The sequence below is a fragment of the Artemia sp. Qi Xiang Cuo genome, chromosome 17 (genome assembly GCF_049724085.1).
Source record: "Artemia sp. Qi Xiang Cuo chromosome 17, ASM4972408v1, whole genome shotgun sequence".
Classification (NCBI taxonomy): Eukaryota; Metazoa; Arthropoda; class Branchiopoda; order Anostraca; family Artemiidae; genus Artemia; species Artemia sp. Qi Xiang Cuo.
The window spans coordinates 872,248-896,767 of NC_142810.1; the positions used below are offsets into that span (position 1 = coordinate 872,248).

The 24,520-nt window shown below is 36.4% G+C and overlaps 1 protein-coding gene and 1 pseudogene across 1 annotated transcript in view; one reads left to right on the forward strand and one right to left on the reverse strand.

The window, feature by feature from the left end:
* Nucleotides 1–24,520, reverse strand: part of LOC148941766 (uncharacterized) — a 78,831-nt gene that overhangs the window by 44,610 nt on the left and 9,701 nt on the right. Inside the window, exons 3-6 of the mRNA XM_089103084.1 lie at nucleotides 24,309–24,457; nucleotides 15,882–16,061; nucleotides 10,044–10,188; nucleotides 2,421–2,623 (exon numbers count right to left, since the gene is read on the reverse strand). Coding sequence (XP_088959210.1) covers nucleotides 2,421–2,623; nucleotides 10,044–10,188; nucleotides 15,882–16,061; nucleotides 24,309–24,457 — 677 coding nt within the window. The remainder of the gene's footprint in view (nucleotides 1–2,420; nucleotides 2,624–10,043; nucleotides 10,189–15,881; nucleotides 16,062–24,308; nucleotides 24,458–24,520) is intronic.
* On the forward strand, nucleotides 6,547–9,935 carry LOC148941767 (uncharacterized; annotated as a pseudogene).

Genomic DNA, 24,520 nt, shown 5'->3' on the forward strand with positions numbered 1-24,520 from the left:
TGTCAAACTTTTCTGATAGTTTGCTCAAGTCTTTGAAGAAAGGTTAAAAAGGCTAGATACCTCAGACTAGGATGAAATCCCATTTTAAAGAATTACATAGACCCTTTGAAGATTACCCAGGAGGATAGATAAAAGTTCAAATAGGGATAAAATCCTTTTAATGGACGGTGATGAAATTTCACAAAAATACTAGCTATTTCGGTCACTGCATATGTGACCGCAATAGCTAGTATTTTTTGTGAAATTTTATAACCGTTTGTGAAAATTACTGTCTATTAAAAGGATTTTATCCCTATTTGAACTTTTATTTATCGTGATGGAAAGGCATTATGGTCTCCGAAATATTACCAAGGAGGCGGCCAAAGCAGAAGCTTTGTGGTGGGTGGTATTAAGGAGGAATCTCCTCTAGTATATCGGATGGCTCAATTCTGCAGCTGCTTCACAGTAGTAGTTGTAGTATTTTCAAAATTTTTAGAGACACACCTTCGAAAAGGTGATAAGTATTAATAAAAGGAGATCCGCTTTAATAATAGGACGTAAATCTTTCTTTTTTTTGGCACAGTTAAGAAAGGAATTGGTCTCTGAACAAATAGTTCTATAATGGTTGTCGATTAAACCCTTAGAGCTCTGTTTGAACATGGAAAACTCTGGAAAAGCCGATTTCGACGGCCATTCAGGGCCGATTATGTCAATTTATCACCACAATTAGCACCACAATTATGTCAAATTAGCACCACAATTTAGCACCAATTCTCTATTTTAGCACCACGTTTAGGAACCTACTTTCACTGTTTCTACAAATTTCTGCAAATTATCATCTAGTGGCAAAATTTGAAATTCGAAATAAGGGATCTTGTAAAGATTAAAGAATGGTATCCTCCTGATTTGAGCGACTTACTAAACGAACATGAAAGTTTTGCATCCACTCACTGTATCAAATAGATGATCGAAAGCCAATTTTAAAAACACATAAAAAATTTGTTTATATGCATTTTTGGCGTTTTTACGAATCAGAATTTTTTTTTTGGGGGGGGGGGCTTCAAACCCCGTAATAACCTTCCTCTACCTTCAAAATTCCCGGTACTCGTTTAACTTGATAGAGGCTTACTCGTTATGACTTTGAAGAGGCCTTGAAAAATAACGTTAAGAAGAGGCTTACTCGTTATGACTTTGAAGAGGCCTTGAAAAATAACGTTAAGAAGACGATGTCGCTTAGACTAGAATAAACAAGGAAGTGATGATGTAACTAGGATATCGATCAAGCGGATAGCATCACCATTGCATAATTAATTGATGTAATTGAAAATAATTGATGGCTGATATAATTGAATAGTCTAAAGATACTTTTAGATATCCGTTTGACTAAACAGGCAAAAATAAGAATATTATTATTATTATATTAAAGAATATTAATATACGTTTTGCAAACGCATTGCAAAAGTTTTGAAATAAATTGTATCAGTTTTCTTACTTAAATTATACCACAAGAGATTAATTTGTACAATCTTAAAGCAGGTTAAAAATTTGCGGTAACACGAAGAAAATTTTCGATAAACTAAAACTTGACCAGATGTCAGTGTCAGAAATGGCACCACTGGTACAAAGGAAGTCATCCCAATCCCGATCCCTGGCAAACAAAAAAGGGAAAAAAGATATTATAGAAATTTTATTGCGAAAATCAGTACATGTGATAATTCACTTGCAGAGGAAGAATTGAATAAACAGATTGAGAAAGAAGATTTCTTCAAGGTAATTTTATACTTTTAGATGAATTTTATTCTATGTTTTTAGATAACATCTAATTCTAGAGGAGTTTTAACTCCCATTTAACCCCATGTTCTCCAAAATTTTTTACTTTTAAGGTTATTAGAAAAAGATTTCCTCTTTAACTTAACTGCTCCTTAACTTAAGGTTCTCCTCCTTAACTGCTGCCCATTCGATTAACTAATTACATAAACTTGGTTCCTGTCATAGCCACGGCAGTATTAAGCCTATATGTAGCTCTAATCAACTCATATTTTTATCAGATATAAAATCCATCCACCCAAAAATATCACTTTAAGGTGGGAGGCTGCAACTCCCATAACACCACCACCAGCCTGTCTTGGAATAGCCCAGGGCACTGTGGCACAGGCACATTTACATTCAAAACATTTGTGGGTGTAATTTCTTTGGGTGCCATACCACGTGGGTACAATTTTCCTTGGCTACAATTTATTTCCTTGCATTTTTTCAGGTGTAATTTTCGGGTCACCCTTGGAAATAGGCAAATTTGCCTGTTAAATACAGACGAACTTTTCTCCAAGAACTTTGCCAATTTAATTATATGATCTGCAGTAGCGCATTGGTTATATGCAATGTGAAAATTAATCTTATAAATTTTTGAATTATACCCTTATACCCATGGAATACCCCCTTACCTTGTCCGTAGAGGAGCTTTCTGGAACAAATCTTGCCTCTGAATTTCTTTGGCCAGCTCTTGAGATGGTGTTAAAGGATTTGTCAAAGGATTTCCTGGTAAATTTTTATCACAGCTCAATATTAGAATATGACCATTCACAAAAGGATGTACTAACAGATCTTGCCAAGAAAACCTTTTTCTCGAGTCTTTCTCCAGCAAACCCTGAAAAAAAGGAAAATAAATCATTCTAACTTTCAAGGGCCAGAACTAGCATGCGTTCTAAAAAAGTATTCTAAAAAAACTTATTTTATCTTTCGTGTACCGGGGTTAATATACTTATGAATCACAACGTGGAAGCTACAATGTAGAATACTGGAAGCTACAGTGATTACAGTGTTCAAATATGGATCTGAAGCATGGGCGCTCCGAAAAGCAGACGAAGATTTGCTACAAGTTTTCCAGAGAAATTGCCAACGGATTATTCTGAGTACCCGGCTGACTGACACGTATTTCAAAGAATAGGCTGTACGAAAGTCGGGTTAAATCCTGCTTTCTAGGGCTATAATTAGAGAATGGTTGAGATGGTTTGGGCACGTTTTGCGGATGAAGGGACAGATTGCCGAAGACTGTCCTTTTCGGCTAACCGTCAAGGGCTAAACAGAAAGCAGGTCGTCCACAGTTGGGGTCGGAGGATGTCATAAATAAAGATTTAAGGGAAATGGGAACTACATGGGAGGGTGTAAAAAGGGAGGCTTTGAATAAATTGGGATGGAGGAGGAGAGTGCGTTGCTGGGTTGGCCTCAGGCGGCTTGGTGCTGCGTTGAGTTGTTAGTGGTAGTAGTAGTAGCATAATCACAACGTAGCAAACTTTTAATTCATAGAAATAAAAAAATAGCTGAAAAATAAATTCAAACATTAAAGATGAACAGGAAAATCGATCAAAATTGAAGATAATTATTCACAAGAATTTATGAAGTAAAAATTAACAGAATACAATACTAATATACAAGAACGTATCCAGGATTTTTTCGGGGAAGGGAGGGGGTTACAAAAAAAAACTTTTAAGAACATAAGAGGAAAAAATAAACAAACGTAAAAAAAGTAAAACATAAAAAGAAAAAAGCAAAGGTTAATAGAAGTTATAAGTAATTAGTTAAAAAATTCGATCACTCCCCCAAAGGATGACCAAAAACATGCACAAATATAACAAATGTAACATTTGGAATATAATAACTACTACTACTACTAACAACTCACCGTAGTACCAAGCCGCCTGAGGCCTACTCACCTATGGATGCTCTACCTCCATCCCAATCCATTTTACACCCTCCCAGGAAGTTCCCATCTGCTTTAAATCTTTCTTTATGACGTCCTCCCATCCCAGACGAGGACGACCTGATTTCCGTTTAGCCCAAGACGGTTGGCCAAAAGGACAATCTTCGGCAATCCGTCATCCTTCATCCGCAGACCGTGCAATAGCCACCTCAACCTTTCTTTCAGTATAGGCCTAGAAAGTGATATTGAACCACATTTTTCTTACAGCCTACTATTCGAAATATGAACAGCCAACCAGGTACCCAGAACAATCCGTAAGTAATTTCTTTGGAAAACATCTAGAAAATCTTCATCTGCTTTTTGGATCGCCCATTCTTCATAGTCAGATTATGTTAAAAGAAGCAAAAATGATTAAACATAAAAATTAATTGAGGCCAAAAGTTTAAAGAAGCAAAGAATTAATGTGCAAGTCAAATAAGTAAAAAGTTTATAAGAGGAAAAAAACGTAAAAAAAAGTAAAAAATAAAAAGAAAAAGCAAAGGTTAATAGAAGTTATTAGTAAAAATCTATATTAAGAATTAATGACCTCTAGAGCCAAATGGGTCTACCAGGAGGTATGTTCACATTTTTTTTGTCTTCTCTTAATTTCAAGTTTCAATTCTTTTATTTATTGCCTTTATTTTCTAAATATCCAATTTTGATTTTGTTCACAATTAAAAACTTGATTTTTCTCCCTGTTTTTGAGACTAGGCGAAAAATAATATCCAGAGGGTGTACCCAAAGAATAATCTGGTCAAAAGTGAATACCAATACAAACATTCAAAGAACAAGATACAAGTTCGCTCACTCAAATTATTTTTTCTTCTTGATTGTAGAATAAAACATGAATAATTTCATCTTTTTTCAAACAGCTCGTGGTAACGAATTGTAAGTAAGGAGCAACCCGGCTCAAAAGTAACCGAAACTCTAAAAAACGGAATATTGATACCAACAGATATACCAACAAATCGGCTTATTATGCTGATTCAAAATATATAAGTTTCATTAAGTTTAGTCTTACCCATCAAAGGTTACGAGCCTGAGGAAATTTGCCTGATTTTCGAAAAAGGGGGAAAATACCCCCTAAAAGTCAAAGAATCTTAATCAACCATCAGATTCAGCGCATCAGAGAACCATACTCTAGAGTTTTCAAGCTCCTATCTGCAAAAATGTGGAATTTTATTTTACGCGTGGAGATGTTAAGGGTAATTGTCCGGGGTATATTTTCACTAGGATTGAATTGTCTAGAGGATATAACCTTGGGGAGGAAGAATTTTTCCATAAAGGTGGAGCCAGATATCCTGGTATTATTGAAAAACTCGAATAATAAGAAGCTTCTTTAAAACTACTAAAACACTTTAGCGTGAAGCGCAAGGTGTTGAGGAGGGGTGGCCCCCTCATTTACGAAATAATTTCTGTTCGTTTTAAGTTTTAATGTTGCTTCTTACTTTCAGTTGAAAAAAAAACTTGTTTTTTTTATTTAATCGCTAAAGAACTCGAAGCATACAGCTTGTTTGTGGTCCATCAATGGGTTATGATTCGTTTGTATCGTTAAGGATTCTAGTATTGATTATCATGACGTAATGTTCGCAGTTAATTTTACCTTTGATCAAAAAGTTCATTTTATTTATACCTCTGGCAAACCTTCACCAGAGCGGAAAAGGGGTTTATGAAGGAGGGAGAGGGATAAGGGGTTTATGGAGGAGGGAGAGGGGCGCTGCATAGAAGATAACCATTTTTGTTTGACAGATAAATGTAAGTGAAAACTGTAAAAAGTAAATTGCCCCCTAGCCAGGAGGACCTCCCCCAAGCTAATTCATACATGTATTGAAGCTCCTCTCCCTCCAGAGCACAGCCACCCATTTTCAGGTTGATATATTTTTCATTTGCAGTTGGTCTTAACACACAAGGCAAGCTGTCTAGAAAAGTCATCTAACCTGAATTGTATCAGCTACAACAGACAATCTCCATGTCACAAGTTCCAATCTCCAAGAATCTGAGTTACAACTCGGTCTCATAATTCAGTAGCCAATAAACTACTCATTAGTCAACAACTCAGTCTCATAATTCAGTAGCCAATAAACTACTGAGTCTCATAATTCAGTAGCCAATAAACTACTCAGCAGCCAACAACTCAGTCTCATAACTCAGTAGCCAATAAACTACTCAGTGGCCAACAACTCAGTCTCATAATTCAGTAGCCAATAAACTACTCAGTAGCCAACAACTCAGTCTCATAATTCAGTAGCCGATAAACTACTCAGTAGCCAACAACTCAGTCTCATAATTCAGTAGCCAATAAACTACTCAGTAGCAAACAACTCAGTCTCATAATTCAGTAGCCAATAAACTAAATCCTGTCAAACATTTTTAAAGGCCAGATAACTGTGCCAAACTAGACACCCAAGTCAAGTAATCAATGGGATAACACTAATCCCCCTCCTAGAATATATTATCACCATACAAACCATACATATAAATTACTTCTGGATTCCTAGACAGGGTTTATATTATGAGTATAACTGTATTTATTTGTAACTCCCAAAAATGTTATCTAGGAAACAGCTCGTAGTTACCATCTTGAACCGTGTCAGCTATTTTAAAGAACCTCAGTCACAAGACCAAGCCTCCAAAAAATCCAAGTCACAGCTGACAGTACTATAATCTAGCAGTCAACGGTACCTTCACAGGTCGCTTTCGATTCCCCACACTTTTCTTGAGAAACGCTGAAAGTATTAACTTTAAAAAACTTAATGAATGTGATACCCTTTCTAAAATATATAGATTAGATATAATCTCTATTACTGACGTTCAAACTCCAAAAGTTGCACATGTTAAAGATGGGCAATTTTTATCAATTTATGAAAATAGGACCAGAAAAACACCCTCTGAATAAGAAAGGTGGCGGAATTTTGTTCTTTATCCTTAATGATTTATATCCGAGTGAAATCCCAATTCCGTGTCTTAATCCCTTTTATGAAGTTATGTGGGTGTGTGTTCAACCTAAAGTCTTGCCGCGTCCTTTTAATTTAATTGTCCTTTGTTGTTTTTATTACTCCCCTAATCAGAGATCCACTGACAAAATAAATTTTATCGAAAAAAAACATGCAAGTGCTGACTTTGTACTATTAAAATACCCAAATGCAGGAATTTTCCTGATGGGTGACACAAATGATATAAGACTTGATTCTACATGTAACGCTTTTAATTTAAAACAGGTTGTTAATGTCCCTACTACAAAAGGCAAAGCTACTCTTGATTTAATTTGCGCTAATCTTTTGAAGTTTTACAAACCCGTCTCCACTCTGCCCCCTCTAGGGGTTAGTTACCACTTTAGCCTTTTCCTATCTCCGCTGGCTAAAGTTAAACAGTTGGTCTATATAACTGAAACCGTTTATAGACCTCTCACTGACTCAGGACTTTTAAATTTTTGGTTCTGGATTACTACTGAAATTGGTTCACTATGTATCAGACAAATGACATTGACTACATGAATTTGTCCCTCCTAGATTTACTGAGGAGTAATTATAAATTATATTTTCCTGAGAAAAAATTTAATACGTGTTCTACAGATAAGGCTTATGTTACTGAGTCTCTTAAAAAACTTATAAGAAAAAAAATCAATTTTTTCCAAGCAGGTCGCATTACTGAGGCTAATAGTCTAAGGAAGTTCCTAAAGAAAAAATTAAGAAAAGCAGCTTCTAATTATTATAATAATAAAGTCAAAGATCTATATTCTAACAAGCCCAAGCAATGATACAGAAAAATTAAAGAAATATGCGGAAAAAGTCCTTCCGAAATTGATTTTCATCTCCCTGAACCCCCTAATAAGACTGCCAACGATTTAAACTTGTACCTTGATTCCATCGTGCCAAGTCTCCCACCTTTCACTGGCTCAAGTCCAACTATTCCTCCCAATACTTCTTTCCCCTTTATTTCTCCCTCTGATGTTTTAAATAAAATTCTTAAGCTTAGAAAATCAAGTATTTGTCCCGTGGACATCCCAGTTGACTTAATTAAAGCCTTTTCGGACAAAATTGCTGAGCCTTTATCAAATATTTTCAACCACATCACAAAATTTAGTAAATTCCCAAGTTGCTGGAAACAAGGTTTTATAACACCTGTCCCTAAAAAATGCGCCAGTCTGACTTTCACCAACATTCGCCCCATTACGCTCACTTCTGTTTTTTCCAAACTTTATGAAGGTTTCCTTTGTGACTGGCTTAAGGATAAAATTTGTCCGCGTATTGACACCCGGCATTTTGGTAACATAAAGAAAACTTCCACCACCCATTACCTAGTGCACTTAATGCATACCATCGTAAGTAACCTTGATAAATACTATGTTTGGCTAAACCGAGTCCAGGTTGAGTTACGCACAGCGTTTAAACTGAAAGACACCGCAACCTTATTTTGGTAACTCCAGGTTAACTTTAAATTTCATCCTGTTAGTACAAATCGCCAAATTATTTCTTCAAATTTATCTTAAATTATTGAAAACAAAAATATTTTCTCTAACCTCCTCCCTATATATTGTGGAATTCCTCAAGGAACCTTATTGGGACCGCTTTTATTTCTAGTCATGATTAACGATATTGGTAAGGACTACCCCCAAAGGTGGAAATACGTGGATGACTTGACGATCCTCGAAGTATGTCACAGGAATATTAAAAGTGACCCCCTTGAAATTCTATCCCACATTTTGGATGAAGCTAAGAACCTAAATATGAAAGTAAATTCCCCTAAATCAAATATAATGACAATAAATTTCTTGAAATCTATTCCCGCCTTCCTTGACCCTATCCCCCCAGATATTTCTGTGTCTTCCTTTAAATTATTTGGGTTTACAATTTCCTCTACTTTAAAGTGGGATATCCACGTGAAAGATATTGTCCGTAGAGCTAATGCGTCTATGTCTCTCCTTAAGCTCTTGAATAAATTTAACATCCCCCCATCCCATTCTTTAAGGATTTATACTTCCTTTGTCCGCCCGGATCTTGAATATGCTTGTCCAGTTTGGCATCCTGGCATCTCCAGTGATGAATCAGATAAAATTGAATCTATTCAAAAAAGAGCCCTAAGAATAATTTTTAAAGAAACTTTTGTACCATATTCACTCCTTCTAAAAAAGGCCAAGCTGGTAACTCTTGAGCACAGGAGAGGAACGTTGTGCCTCCGTTTTGCAAAAAATGCAATAATAAACCCTCGCACGGAAAACATTTTCCCCAAAAGACACCCCATCCAGACACCGCCTGCCACGTGCTGTTTCTGAACCCATCCCTATCTTGTCCCCCCATCCGTCGTTTAACCTCCAGATATGAAAAAACCTGTGTCCCCTTCATTACTGATAAAATAAACCAAGAGTTTTTTTTTTTTTTTTTTTTTTTTTTTTTTTTTTTTTTTTAATGGTGATACCCATGCTGGTGTCCGTTTGGCTCTTCCATTCCCTCCCCTTTTTATATATTCTCTTTTAAACCCTTTTAACATTATTTTTATCACAATTTTTTGGGGGGTTTTGTTTTAATTTGTTCCTTTTTAACTTTCTTACATTTGACACTTTTTGTTTTTTAGACTAATTAATGGCTTTGCCTTTCTGATATTGTTGTTTTTGGCATTGTTTAGCCAGTTTTTTAGTTGTTGTGCTATTTCTTGTCTTTTTTTATTATATGACCCCAAAATGCAAATTCGGCCCTTTGGGGCTTGTGATAGTAATTTTTTGAAATAAATATCTTATCTTATCAGTCAGTTCTTTGAAAGTGATGAAAAATTTAGCCCAATACTAAAACCAGATTATTGCATCAAGTCCATCCATAAAATAAATCTTAGACATCCTACACTCATTACCACCTATACACAAAACCTATACCACCTATGCACGAAACCTATTACCACCTATGCACAAAACATTTCCAGATCCACAGTGCTCACCTTCTTACAATTTACCTTTCATAAAAAGCGACAAGATGACACTCCCTTTCCATCATAAATATAAACAACAGGGAATTTGTTTTCTTAGGATAATGGAACCTTTACCCTCTATAAATATTTTGACCATATATCTAAGGCCGTCTTCAGCAAAACAAATGAAAAAATATAAAAGAAACTGATATTAAAATACGACAATTAAAACTAAAATCTTTTTAAAACAGTCCTAGCATCATTACTTCAGGAAGTTCAGCCAGGGCGGCCCTGTTTTGCTGAAGACGGCCCATGGATATAGGGTCGAAATATTCATTTAGGGTAAAGGTTCAACTACCTGAAAAAAATTCCCTGTTGTTTCTACTCCTTGTTTGTATTGATTTAACTTTCAGTACATCGAGAAGATTACCTGTAAAAAATTCAAGCATATACCAGAAATATCAGGAGGCCAGATTACTGCTTCGTGACGTATTTTTCGGACAAGTTGAACGAGCGAACCAGTGCAAAATGGTGGAGCTCCGACCAGAAGTTCGTACAAAATGCAACCAACTGACCTAAAATATAAAAATATATTAAAAATATATAATAGAATATAAGAATTATAAAATATATAGAAATATAAAATAAAAATATAATAAAAAACAGAAATAAAAATATAATTGGTTAAAGGGAACGAAGGTATGGAGAGAGGGGAGGGTCCAAAACTTTTCGTTTAGGTCACCTGTCCAATTTGCATTTTTCAATATTACCTTTCTTGCATCTTTACTTAAATCATTTGTTTTAAACCGATTAAATATTCGACAAGTACAGATTTACGAAATTAACGCTAAGTGAAGGACCTTATTTGGCTATTTTCCAAACAAATTTCATTTGAATTAACGATATTAAGAGCCAAACTGCAGCTTTGGAAATAATTGAGTTCATTCATTTATTAATACTATAGACAAAATATGGAAGACGAATAAGGCCGCAGATCTAACCTTATTTGGCTCTTTTTCAAACGAAATTTCATTTACATAAACGTTAATAAGAGCGTTACTAAACGTAATAAAGCCGAAGAAAGCAAATCTTGTGGGGGGAAAAAAGCATTGTTATAAACAACAAAAATTATAGCGCATAAATTACTATAGACTAGAAAAATATAATATATTTTACTACTACTACTGACGATTCATTACACCACCAGCCCACCTTAGGTCCTCCCCCACCTGAATATTTTTAAAGCAGAACTTCAATCTTTACCCCCCCCCCCTCCCATAAATATCCCATTCTTTTAAATCTTCGAATTATTGTTGTTTGCCCCAATTTGAGAATATTCCTCTGCGAAGGGCCCTGGCTGCTACTGCTACTACTAACAACTCACCGCAGCACCAAGCCGCCCGAGGCCAACACAGCTACTCACGCACCTCCTTCATCCCAATATATTCAAAGCCTCCCTCTTTACACCCTCACAGGAAGTTCCTGGGAGTTTATAGGAATTAATGATAATTTTTAATCAAATAGAAGTTAAGATCCTTTTAAGCAGCAGAAAAGAACAAATATGCCAACGAAGTCGGAAAATCTAACTTAAATCTAGGAAAAACTTCAACATTCCCATTTGTTAAAGAAGGAAATATATCTTGTAAGAATATATTATAGTAAACAAAACATACAGAGAACTTAATGTTGGCAATCGAAATTTAAACGGAAAACTATATTCGACAGCTACTTTTAACTATGAAAAATGAATACTATGATAGCTTAAATAGCTTTTCATAAGTCTCAAATTGATACGACACAGTCAATTTGATGTATATTCAAATTATTCTATTCATTCATAGGAGGTATATGAAATCAACAGACATTTTCAGCATTTAAAGGCGATTTGTTAAATATCAATAATACTCAATCTTCTTCGAACTAACACAAGTCACATCAAACCAATACCACTTAAAACCCTTGCACTGAGGGCTCTGAGGGAGTTATAATCCTAAAGGATCTAATTTCCAGAACTTTCAGCTACGTTGAACAAAATGGCTATCTCAAAAATTTGATTGGATGTGTTTGAGGAAATTGTGGGCGTAAAAGGGGGGTTAGTTGCCTATCAATCACTTTCGACTATTAAAAAGGGTATTATCCCTTTCAATTTCCAATTGAATTAGCCCTTTTTGAAGTTTCTACAACATCGCTTTCTATAAAAAAAATTATATGCCCCCAGGGCATAACTTACTACCCTTACTCTGAGGGTTGTGGAGGGGGGGAGGGGTTGTCATCCTTAAAGACCTAATCTCCGAAACTATCAACGATATTGAATAAAACGTCTATCTAAAAATTTTGCTTTAAAGTGGTTGGGGAAAAGGTCGGCATGAGAGGGGGGATGACTGCCCTCAAATCGCTTTCGACTGTTTAAAAGGGCACTAGCCCTTTCAATTTCCAATCGAATGAGCCCTTTTTGAAGTTTCTACGACAAAGATTTCAATAAAAACCTTATATGCCTCCAGGGCATAACTTATAACACTTGCCCTGAAGACTGTGGGGGGGGGGGGTGGGTGTCCTCCTCAAAGATATATATTTCCTGAACTTTAAACTGCGTGGAACAAAATGGCCATATCAAAATTTTTATTGGATGTGGCAAATGGTAGGCGTGGAAGGGGTGTTGGTTGCCCTCCAATAACTTTCGACTATTAAAAAGGGCACTTTCAATTTCCAATCGAATGAGCCCTTTTTGAAGTTTCTACGACAACGCGTTCTATAAAAACCTTATATGCCCCCATGGCATAGCTTACAACCCTTGCCCTGAGTGCTGTGGGAGGGGGGGGGGTTGATCCTCAAAGACCTAATTTCCAGAACTTAAAAACTACGTTGAATAAAATAGCTGTCTCAAAATCTTTATTGGATGTGTTTGGGGAAATGGTAGGCGTGAGAGGCGGGTAAGTTGTCCTCCAATTACTTTCAACTATTAAAAAGAGAACTAGCCCTTTGAATTTCCAATCGAATGAGCTTTTTTTGAAGTTTCTACGACAACGCATTCTATAAAAACCTTATATGCCCCCAGGGCATAACTTATAACCCTTGCCCTGAGGGCTGTGGGGGATTTTCATCCTCAAAAACATAATTTATATCTGGGAATCAACAACGCTGATCAAAATGGCTATCTGAAAATTATGATTGGATATGTTTTGGAAATGGTGGGCGTGAAAAGGGTGTTAGTCGCCTTCCAATCACTTTCGACTATTAAAAAGGGCACAAGCCATTCCAATTTCCAATTGAATGAGCCCTTTTCGAAGTTACTACGACAACTTCTTTGATAGGAAGTGCCCTGGTCTAAAGGAAAAAAATAATAAATAATACATTGTGACAACATCGTTCTTATATTCCCCAAGGGCATAACTTAAAACCCTTGGCCTGAGAGTGGTGGGGGAGTGACCTCCTCAAAAACATATTTTCTCTCTGGAAATCAACTACGCTGAACAAAATGGCTATCTCAAAATTTTGATTGGATGTGTTTGGGGAAATGGTGGGCGTGGAAGGGGTGTTAGTTGCCTTCCAATCACTTTCGACTATTAAAAAGGGCACAAGCCACTCTTATTTCCAATCGAATGAGCCCTTTTCGAACTTTCTACGACAAATCCTTCGATATAAAGTTCCCTGGTATAGAAAAAGAAAAAATAATAATAATAATAATACATTGTGTCAACAACGTTCTTTACTTAGGCAGCACTATTGCGCTGCCTATGATACCACCTTTAAATAATAAAACATTGGAGCCGTATTGCCTTAACTATAGGCACCGCTATAGCGTTGCCTCTGATGCAAAGTATTATCGCTCAATTATATAACGCAACTGTGCTGGCGCATATTCTATATGTTGCATCATTCTCGCTATGCAAAGTATTATTGCTCAACTATATAACGCAACTGTGCTGCCACATATTCTATATTTTGCACCTTTCTCGTTATGCAAAATATTAAGAACGAGTATTAAGATTATGGGATATGACTCCACCGATACAATAAAAAGGATAGACTTTCCTGGATGAGGAATCTTATTGAAATCTATATGTCGAGGTAGAATAGGACTTCGAATAAAAACCAGGAGAATTTTGGCACTACCCCGTCGCAACACGATATACTTTCATTGGTAAATTTAGACATTTCACTGACACTAGGACTACGACAAGTACTACGACCCTAAAGGCACTTATGGACATAAATTTTTTTTCATTAAGAACTAGACGTTCACTTATCATTGATGCAATTGGGTTATTAACTTCCAAATATATGAAAGTTCTGTGCTTACAGTTAAATAACAATCAAGCACTTGCTGGACACACATCTGATTACCTTTGCATAACGTTACCTTTCTGGACGTGTAATTCGTGTTGTAGCCTTCGTCATAAAGTTACAGAACCATGGTAGGCCGTTCGAAAACAAATCGATAATTACAACGCAAGGCTGTCGCACGAGTGGTCCCTCCTGCAGCAGTAGTGTCGATATAGTTTCTTTGACTATTTCTCCAGTATTTTCTTCTTCTTTTTAATTTGTTTTATGTTGTACTCCGTCTTCTTGCTTTTTTGTAGTGACGGGTTAGAAAACGAATAAATGAGACGGTCGTTTCAACATGGAAAGAGGAAACCTACAGAGGTAGGATAGAAAAGAGGATCCACCTCCCTCTTCAACCAAAAAAATAAAGAAATTCTCTTATTAAACTACTACTACTACTACTAACAACTCACCACAGCACCAAGCCGCCTGAGGCCAACCCAGCAACGCACGCTTCTCCTCCATCCCAATTTATTCAAAGCCTTCCATTTTACATCCACCCAGGAAGTTCCTATTTCCTTTAAATCTTTCTTTATGACGTCCTCCCACCCCAGATGAAGACGACCTGCTTTCCGTTTAGCCCTAGACGGTTGGCCGAAAAGAACAATCTTCGGCAATCTGTCATCCTTCATCCTCAAAACGTGCCCTAGCCACCTCAACCTTTCTTTCATTATAGCCCAAGAGAGCGGCATTGAACCACATTTTTCGTACAGCCTATTGTTTGAAATACGGTCAGTAAGCCGTGTACCCAGAACAATCCTTAAGCAATTTCTCTGGAAAACATCTAGCAAATCTTCATCCGCTTTTTGGAGCGCCCATGCTTCAGAGCCATATTTGAACACTGTCATCACTATAGCTTCTAATATTCTAATCTATTAAAACGAACGAAGTAAAAACAAAGAAAGACATTGGTCTGAAAAAATTAAAAGATTTTTCTTCACAAAAAAAAGCTTCGTATCTTGTTTTTATTGCTTCGTCTGTCTGATATAAAGGTATGAAATTTTAATTGGTTATTCTACAGTTTTAACTCCTAAGTAAATTAGTGAAAGTCAAACTATACTTCGAAAAAGAAAATTTATTCTACAATCCTGCTGGAAATGCAGAAAATAAGTTCCATCATGTCCTAAATTGTCTCTAATTTGGTTGATGGTAACTCACATTCGGTGCCAGGTTCCCGGGAGGTAAAGGAGCACGTACCCCTCCCCCAAAAGTATGAAAGCTGCACTAGTTAAATAGATGGACGGGTGTAAAATACCAATAGGAGAGCGCAAGCTTTAGTGCCCAATTTACAATTAAAAAAAAAAAAAAAAAAAAAAAAAAAAAAAAAAAATATTCCCAGAACCCGTTGGTGTTTTTTTTTTTTAGAGATTGATTCCTAAATTGTTTTTTGATTTTCACATTATCTGCATTTTACCCTTCCAGCACTATTTTCTAAAAATCTTTTATCTTTGAAGTTTAGTATGGCTAAATATTTTTATTCGACACTCTATTCGCTCAAGAAATACTTAAGAAAAAACACTGCAATATGGGAATATTTCCATGTTTTAGCGAAAAAAAGGGCAGTTTAAAATCATCATCCCCCCATCAGAAAAAGGAGGATCATCCTCCTTACAACCTGATACCCAACTCCCTCTTCCATGGACATTTAGACTAGCTATGGAGGAAGTATAATGAGCAAAAAAAATGTCAAGAGAGTATGAACGAATTTGAAAAATAATAAGCTTGTCAATTATTCAATTATAATAATTAGTTTTTGAGTCGCGACCAGGCCCAAGAAACCTCAACTTTGGAGGTTTTTTTACAGGCGACATTCCACTTAGTTCCATTTAGAAGTGAAAACCACAACTAAAAATGTCTGAAGCTTCACAAGAGATGGCTCAAGAAAACTTGAGACAATGGACTAGCATTTATTGAGACCCAACGAAAAAACAGAAGATCATCTCACCAAAGATCAGCACCTTGATCATAAGGCTTCTCTTCAATAATCTCAGGAGCCATATATAAAGGAGTCCCTTTAACAGATGTCAGCACATAGGTGTGAATGTCCAAAACTTTTGCAAAACCAAAGTCACATACCTTGATGGTACCATTGGAATCAAGCAGAATATTCTGTGGCTTCATATCCCTGCAAAGAATAGCTTAAGTAAGTACACATAACAGGTTGATTCTATTCTATAGTATTATTGGTATTGATATGGTATATGGTATAATAGGTGGCTTTTTAAGAGATATTGCCTGAGCAAATATTACCTATTCTAGGTCTATTCTAAAACCCTAAAATTCATTCCAAGCTGCCTTTATTTCATTGGATCTTTATAAAGGATGCCTATGCTTTCTAAAAGCCAGAATATAATTTGTGCTTTCCTAAAAAAAAATTAGAAGAATTTACTGAAAATATATGCATTGTGAGTTTGATGTGCATGTACTTACACTTATTCCTTAAAATCTTAACTAATTTTTGATTTATTAAAGTTATAAAAGTGAAAACATTTAAAAAAAAATTTTCAGTAAAGTACATATTATATTCTTGCATTTAGAAAGCATGGGGTTTAGAACCCTACTCATATTAATTTCTGCTCGTTTTGATTTTGACTCGGTTGTTTTTTTTAATTTCTGTTCGTTTTGGGTTTCATTTATTTATTGATATTGATTTGTGGTAGTTTTATGCTTGGTAGATAACTTGATTCTATTTTTTTTTTCATTTTTGGTTTAATGGAGTTCTTTAATTCTTTTTTTTAAACTTATTTTGTGAAAAAAGTTTTTTTTAATTAATTTCTGTTCGTTTTATATTGCAATTATTTGAAAAAAACTACGTTTTCTAAAGAGTTAAAGAGGCTGAGTTACAAGGTCGAACCTTAAAACGTACAGGGATTAGGAGGCACAGTTGGGGGGCTACCACCCCCAAACCCCCGCTTTCGCAGCCTTTAAATATAAAAAAAAATTTCTTTAAACTGAAAGTAAGGAGCGACATAAAAACTTAAAACGAACAGAAATTATTCCGTATATGAAAGAGGCTGTGCCCTCCTCAACGCCTCGCTCTTTACGCTAAAGTTTGACTTTCTCACAACTCTTTTTTTAAACAATAAAAACTTTAGCGTAAAGAGCGAGGCGTTGAGGAGGGCACAGCCTCTTTCATATACGGAATAATTTCTGTTCGTTTTAAGTTTTAACGTCGCTCCTTACTTTCAGTTTAAAGAAATTTTTTTTATATTTAAAGGCTGCGAAAGCGGGGGGTTTGGGGGTGGTAGCCCCCAACTGTGCCTCCTAATCCCTGTACGTTTTAAGGTTCGACCTTGTAACTCAGCCTCTTTAACTCTTTAGAAAACGTAGTTTTTTTCAAATAATTTCTGCACGTTTTTGTACAGTTTATTACTTATTATTGCTTGACTAACTGTTAGCTGATCGTGTCAGGAGTTAAAGTTGGGGGGCTGCCGCCCCCAAACCCCCCGCTCTTGAACATTCTTGTGTTAAGGCTTTTAATTCCTGAATACTCAAATCACGTCGTACAGGGTGCCTCCTAATCCCTGTACGTTTTAAGGTTCGAACTTGTGACTCAGCCTCTTTAACAGCCCCCCAACTGTGCCTCCTAATCCCTGTACGTTTTAAGGGTCGACCTTGTAACTCAGCCTCTTTAACTCTTTAGAAAACGTAATTTTTTTCAAATAATTTAAAAAAGAAACTGAGTTTCTTTTCAAACTATATAAAAAAGTTGCTCTGATGGTGAATCGAACCCGGATTATCCGTCTGAAAGTCTGGGGTATCAGCCGCTGGACTATACAAATACAATAGTTATTGTTGTTTAGCAATTTGAAGCTATTTTCGACGCAAGCAAATTCCCAAAAATCTTGATATGTGGTTTTTGGAAAACCGGGAAGGAGTGATCAGATTGAGCTGAAATTTCGAGGATAAGCTCCCAGGCCCCAGAAACAATTATAATCCACCGTAGAGCCCGCACGGAACCCATGTCAGGGGGGGTTGTGGTGGGACAAAGAAACCGGGGCTATAATTGTACAACGAGTAGTGTCATACATTACCAGTCGAGGGATAATGTTGTCAGTCTGTCACTATAAAAAAGTCCTAACAAGTTGAATTCTGCTTCGAATGAGTCCTCATTCAACCGGATCCGGTGCCAACTGTGGCCTGTAGGCGTGGCTAAGAAAAAAAAAAGAAATGAATTTTAAGTGGCTATATTTGGTTTTTTGAAAACAGGGAAGGAGTGATCGGATTAAGCTGAAATTTCGAGGATAAGCTCCCGGGCCCTAGGAAAGCTTAACCTCTAAATTTCAGCCCAATCGGACAACGTTAAAGGGGGCTGTGGTGGGAGGATCCAAACTTCCGGCCCAGTTTACCCCATGAAGATAAAGTCGGAGGAGGATGAAATTTTGCAAGTTTCTTAGTTTGAACTTGGGCTACAAAATGCGATTACCGCCGTCTCTCTGCGACCTCTAGGACCTGAAATCGCTTAACATTGTGGTGGGTCGCCTCTTTATAGAGGCACAAGTGTGCCTCCTTGATGTGCCTCCTTGATAGTGTTTTCAGGGAAAAAGGCGGAGCCTCTTCTAAAATTAAACAACCATCCCTTCCATAAAAACCTTAAATACCTCCTGAGCATAGCTTACGACCCTTGCCCCTAATCTTTTGGGTTTTTTTTTAACCCCAAAAAGCCTTATTATATGATATTTAGACTATTTTGAATAGAACGATTATTTCAAAATTTCTATTAGACGCATTTCGGGACAATACGACGTGTGTGTGAAGGGGGGGGGGATAGATGACCTCCGATCAGTTTGACTCTGAAAAAGAGCACTAGAGCGTGTGATTACCCATCCAATGATCCCCCTCCGAAGTTTACACAACCATGCTTTCTATAAAAACCTTATATGCCCCAGTGGCATAACTTACGACCCTTGTCCTGAGGACTATGCGGGGAGGGTTGTCATCATCAATGACATAATTTCCAGACCTTTCAACTACGTTGAACAAAATGTCTATCTCAATATTTTGATTGAATGTGTTTGGTGAAATGGTGGGTGTGAGAGGGGGGCTAGTTGCCCTCCAATCACTTTCGTCTATTAAAAAGTGCACTAGTCCTTTCAATTTCCAATCAAATGAGACCATTTTAAATTTTCTATGACAACGCTATCTATAAAAACCTTATATACCCCCAAGGCATAACTTACAACCCTTGCCCTGAGGGCTGTGGGGGAAGTGTCCTCCTCTAAGACACATTTTCCAGATCTTTCAAATACGTGGAACATAATGACTATCTCAAAATTTTGATTGGATGTGTTTGAGGAAATGGTGGGCGTGGAAGGGGTGTTAGTTGCCTTCCAATCACTTTCGGCTATTAAAAATGGCACAAGTCTATCTAATTCCAAATGGAATGGACCCTTTTCCAAATTTCTACGATAATTCCTTTGTTACAAAGTGCCCTGGTCTAAACAAAGAAAGAAAGAAACAAATAAATAATACAGTGTGCCAACATCGTTCTTTACTTAGACAGCGCTATTGCACTGCCTATGATACGGGGAGAGTGAATTCCTTCCTCATACTTGATGATGGCTTGAATTTACCCTTTTTATCCATTTCAATATTTACATGCTTGATAGCATTTGAGAACACTATTAAAGTTCTTTTGAAGCAACTGGAACAACAATACAGAAATCTTTCATCATATGTAACAAAAAAAATAGCAAGAGAGTAATGGAGAGGGACAGAAGAATTACAGGAAAGAAGGAAGAAACAGAGAGAAAAGAAGGACACGTATTAGAAGGAAAGTAGGAAGAAAGAGAGGGGTAAAAAAGAAAATGACAAATAACGAAGGATCAGCAATCAAATTACTTTGGAAAAAGATTATAGGAGAAAAGAAAGGTTCAAAATAATTCAACATTTTTTAAGTGATAGCCCTAAAAAAAAAAAAAGGAAATGCGACAGAGTTCAAGACCCTCTTTAAAAGGTCATAACATTTGTGATAAGAAGCTACTCTGATAAACTCAATTATACATTTGGCTATGTTCATAATTATTGAAAGCACCCGCTTATTTTTTACACGTAAGAACAGCAAAGATGCAAAACCAACTAACAAGCCGTACCAGCTAAGTTGGTAGAGCATCAGATCAATAACTCATTCTCTTGATCGCTGATTCGAGCCCCACACTTTACATTCTTTTTTCTACAAATGCTGAGAATAAACTGATTTTTAGGTAATTCCTGTCATATGACAGACTCAACAGCAACTTATACCTTGCACCAGCTAATACAAAGATCCTAAGAGCGTGGAAGAAATGATATAATTTAAGCTTGAAAAAGGGGATGATGCATAAGGTGCTCAATGGCTGATTGTCTATCCAAGCAGTGCGTGTGGGTGAGACCGATCATGAGGCTTATAGAGGTGGGAGGAGTAGATGATTCCAGATAATCAAGTTTAAGAAAGGTATATTTATTTAGCAGCTATACAATTGTCAGCACAACTTGCTTGATCTTGTTTTAATTCAAACAATATTCTCAGGTATTAATAACTACCGCATTCAGACATGGAAAAGGCTGCTTTCGAATCATTTTTTTCTGCCATTTTGACTGGGTAACCTTGCGTAATTTACGCAAGGTTACCTTGGTAACCTTGGATAATTTTTGTAATAAAAACAGTGTTTTCGTTAAGGAGGTAATGTGCACTTTTCTAGCTTAGAAATCAAATTATTATAGAATTATTATATATTATATTAAATTATCATAGAAATCAAGTTTATTCTAAAGCTTTTTCAGTGTTCTATTTCCATTCCCAAAGTTTTTTTTTTGCATCTCAATAAGGCATGATATTCTTTCATTGTAAGGACATGATTAATGTGTGCATTGGTAAGCCAACCAGACAAAGACCTCGCCATTTGCACAAATAATTTATTCTTCTTCAAAAACTAAATTGGTACAATTATTTCCAAAGTTTGGTCTGACTATTCAGATTTCTTTTTAATAATTACCTGGTTTAGCTTTTTCCGTAATCTTGTTTTACACACAAAATGAATTTAAAACTATCCAAATCCAGCAATAAGCAATTTACTTAATGACTTAAGTAAATTGCAACCGATAATGACATAATCCAATTCTTTTTGTGTTTTTTTTTATGGAAATATTTAAAATATTGAAAAATTTAACACAATCAGATTTACCCAAGATCCTTTCATGCAGGAAAGTATGTACTATATGAACAAAAGATTTTAAAATTAGTCAGGTAGCGACCACGCCACTAATTTTTTCACCAAAATAATTTTATGAATGAGCAAGAATACAAGGTTGGCAATGTAGACAACTGCCACTCCTTTAAGGGAAACTGATCTATCATCAGTTCAGGCAAGAAGAATACCAAGAGCCAACGAGGTGTTAAGGTTACTAACACATCCGGTTCTGTCAAAGCTGTTGAATGGAATCAACTAGGATCCAATAGTCCCATTGAAGGTATTTGAGTAGTGGCTCATAACAAACTTTCGAGAATTGGTGCGTTTGATGGGCATAGAGGTCCTTCCTGTGCCCAAGTACTTGCAAAACAGATTTTTCCTTATATTGTAACAGCATTGACCCACAATAAGGATCTGCAAAGTTTTCAGTCAAGATATAAGAGACAAGTTTTAAGAGACGATATATCTTATATTCAAAGAATATAAGATATAAGATCTTAATAAGGATATAAGAGATATAAGGATATATATATATAAGGATAAGGACATAAGATCATATATTCAAAAGATATAAGAGACGAGTTTCTAAAAGATGCTACAGAAAGTGCAAATTTGGTACCACAGCTTCATAAGCTCTATACTCTGAAAAAAAAAGTCGCTGAAAAAATAAAATGATTCAACATTGCTTGAAGCTATTGAGTTTGATGCCGCGAGTGTTGTAAAGTATACAATTTCGGACAATAAGATAAATGACACTGTTGCATCGCTCGAATAGGCATTTCCAAGGCTAGATGAACATTTGAGCAGAGATGCTTTAGCATCAAGAAAAGATGTGAATGGTGCTCTTGCCCTAATGGCTATTCCTAGCACCGTCTTAGCTAAATGGTTGGCGCGCTGGGTTGGGAATCCTTTGTCCGAGGGACATGGGTCCGATTTCTGGCGTGGCCAGTTATTTGGATTGGGACGGGGGCCAGTGCCGTGAATCTTAAAGCTCAGCCAGAATCGATACGGGTACCTGGAGAAATATGGGAAAGGTAAGCAAGAAGGGTGTGCGAAAGCACAGGACGGCTGGCCCCCAAACCAAACTTCTGAGCTGAAGGGCCACGAAACAGAGACCAGCACCACCGGTTTGGACCTTAGAAGTCTAGTTCCGTCATACTTACTTACATAATGGCTGTTTCTATGTCTGGCGCTGTAAGTACCCTGACTCACGTTCATATCAACTTTCTTTCGACCGCTAATGTTGGTGATTGCTAAGCTGTCCTAGGTACATTAGGGGAAGACGCCAGATGGATAAAAACCAATTTGTCTTCTGAACATACAGCTAAAAACCTAAGTGAGGTTAACAGACTCTTTTCTGATCATCCAGCTAAAGAAAAAGATTCATTTATAACTATGGACCGACTTTAGCCTTTAGGAGCCTTTGATCAATTCGAAAATAAGTAGAAAAATCAGTAATACAAGAATTAGGCTCCTCCTAATTATCGTACGCCTCCTTATTTGACAACATGGCCAGAGATAAAGCAGCATCATCTTTCTGGAAACGATTAATTTCTTATTCGCTACAGATGGCGTTTTGGACTTTCTGACAACTTCAGTAACCGTAAAAATAGTTAGGGAGTATGTGGTAGAGCATAAACCCTAAGAAGATACAAATGGTGCCCCTCATTTATTACGTCATACTTTTAGCAGGCACTGCCACAGAAAAGGTTCGTCATACATTTAGCAGTCTTGACCACAAAAGGTCGACAAGGATTCTAACTATGCCTAAAGGCATTCATTCGAAGCTTCAAGGATCACATCAATTATTTTTGTACATTTTGTCTCAGAGTATATCCTGAAGTATTCAGTTCATTCTGAGATTACAGCACAAGCAGCTCAATTTTTCCATTCTTCTGCTATGAATGGTTCGCAAGCGAGAACATACAATTTATATGTGATAGTTATGCCTTTTTTTAGCACAAAAAGTGCAGAATTACTATATGCAAATGATTTTTGGTTCTTCCAGGTGCGCACTCGTTATTTCTGACCTAAGAAATTGTTTCAAAAATCAAAGATTGTAGTGTAGCAAACTTAAAGGTCCTATCTGCTATGGAATGAATTGCAAATGATAAAACCAAATTTATGTGTAGTTATATCTTCATTAATGTGAAACTCAGAACTGAAACCTTTTATTCCTTTAGGGGCTTTTTAACATCGTAGAGAAGTAGCAGCAGCACCCACTTTATCCAGGATGATAAACCAGTTTCTTGTCAGATTCCATCTAAGGCTAAAGTAGAAAAGGTAAGAGAAATATACGAGTCTAAAAGATCACGACCACCAGACTAAATAGTCTCCAGTACAATTCACACAGCATCCGCAGATGGACAAATCTACTGTCAAAAAGCATGTTCTACCATTACGCTAAAGCACAACAGTTTTTTTTTAAACTTAGTTAACCAGTAAACGTTACGAGGACTCCATTGACTTTCAGGTAATTGAATTGATTTAATAGCGATAGAAAAGTTCATGAGCCAGTGCAGAGTTAGAACATGGTACATTCAGAACATTGCTTATATGACCTAAGAGTTTATATACTCAGTTATAACATTAACAGGATTAGAATATTAATAGGGTTATTAAATTAACATTAATATATTAATAGGATTAATGATAGGATTTGAAAAGAGACATGGTTAGTGTCTTACAAAAGAGTATAACTTTAAACGTTGGTTACTAAATAAGTATTATTCTCTTACGCCTATGTTGGCGTCAGGACTTAAGCTACTCCTCCTGCCTCAACCTCTTGGTTGATCTCAATACTGCTTTGACAGCTTGATACAATCAGCCATTGAGCATTCTAGGCTCTTACCCTTTCTTAAAGCTTGAGCTGAATAATTTACACATTTTTTTTCCTATAGCCCCCCGTGGCACGCACTTTAAATGATTCTAAGAAAACCCATGAAAGTCAACTGTGCAGCTGATCAATAAAGGATAGAAAACAAAAAACAAAGAAATTAATGTAACACATTAGCGAGAAAGCAGCCCCTAGTTTCATTGACAAAAAACCTACAAAATTACGTATTTAACTAGGGTCACAGGTGGCATAAAAATATACGCTTTTAGTAAATAAACCCCTTGGATGGTGGTATGGAAGAAAAAGCACACGGGAAACCCCCTTCTGACTGTCGTATATATTGAATTAATATGTCTATGATCCTAACCTGTGAAGAACTCTATTTGAATGAAGGTAGTACATAGCAGATAAAAGCTGAATTGCTACATTTCGGACCTTTTCTTCAGGAAGTCTTCTTTGACCTGGGCTAAATAGGTCGGACAAAACACCTTCAGCAAATTCAGTAACAGCAACAACCTAAAAAAAAAATTAATTTTATTGAACCATTACAAGCCCAACCTACAGGTTCAACTGAAATTG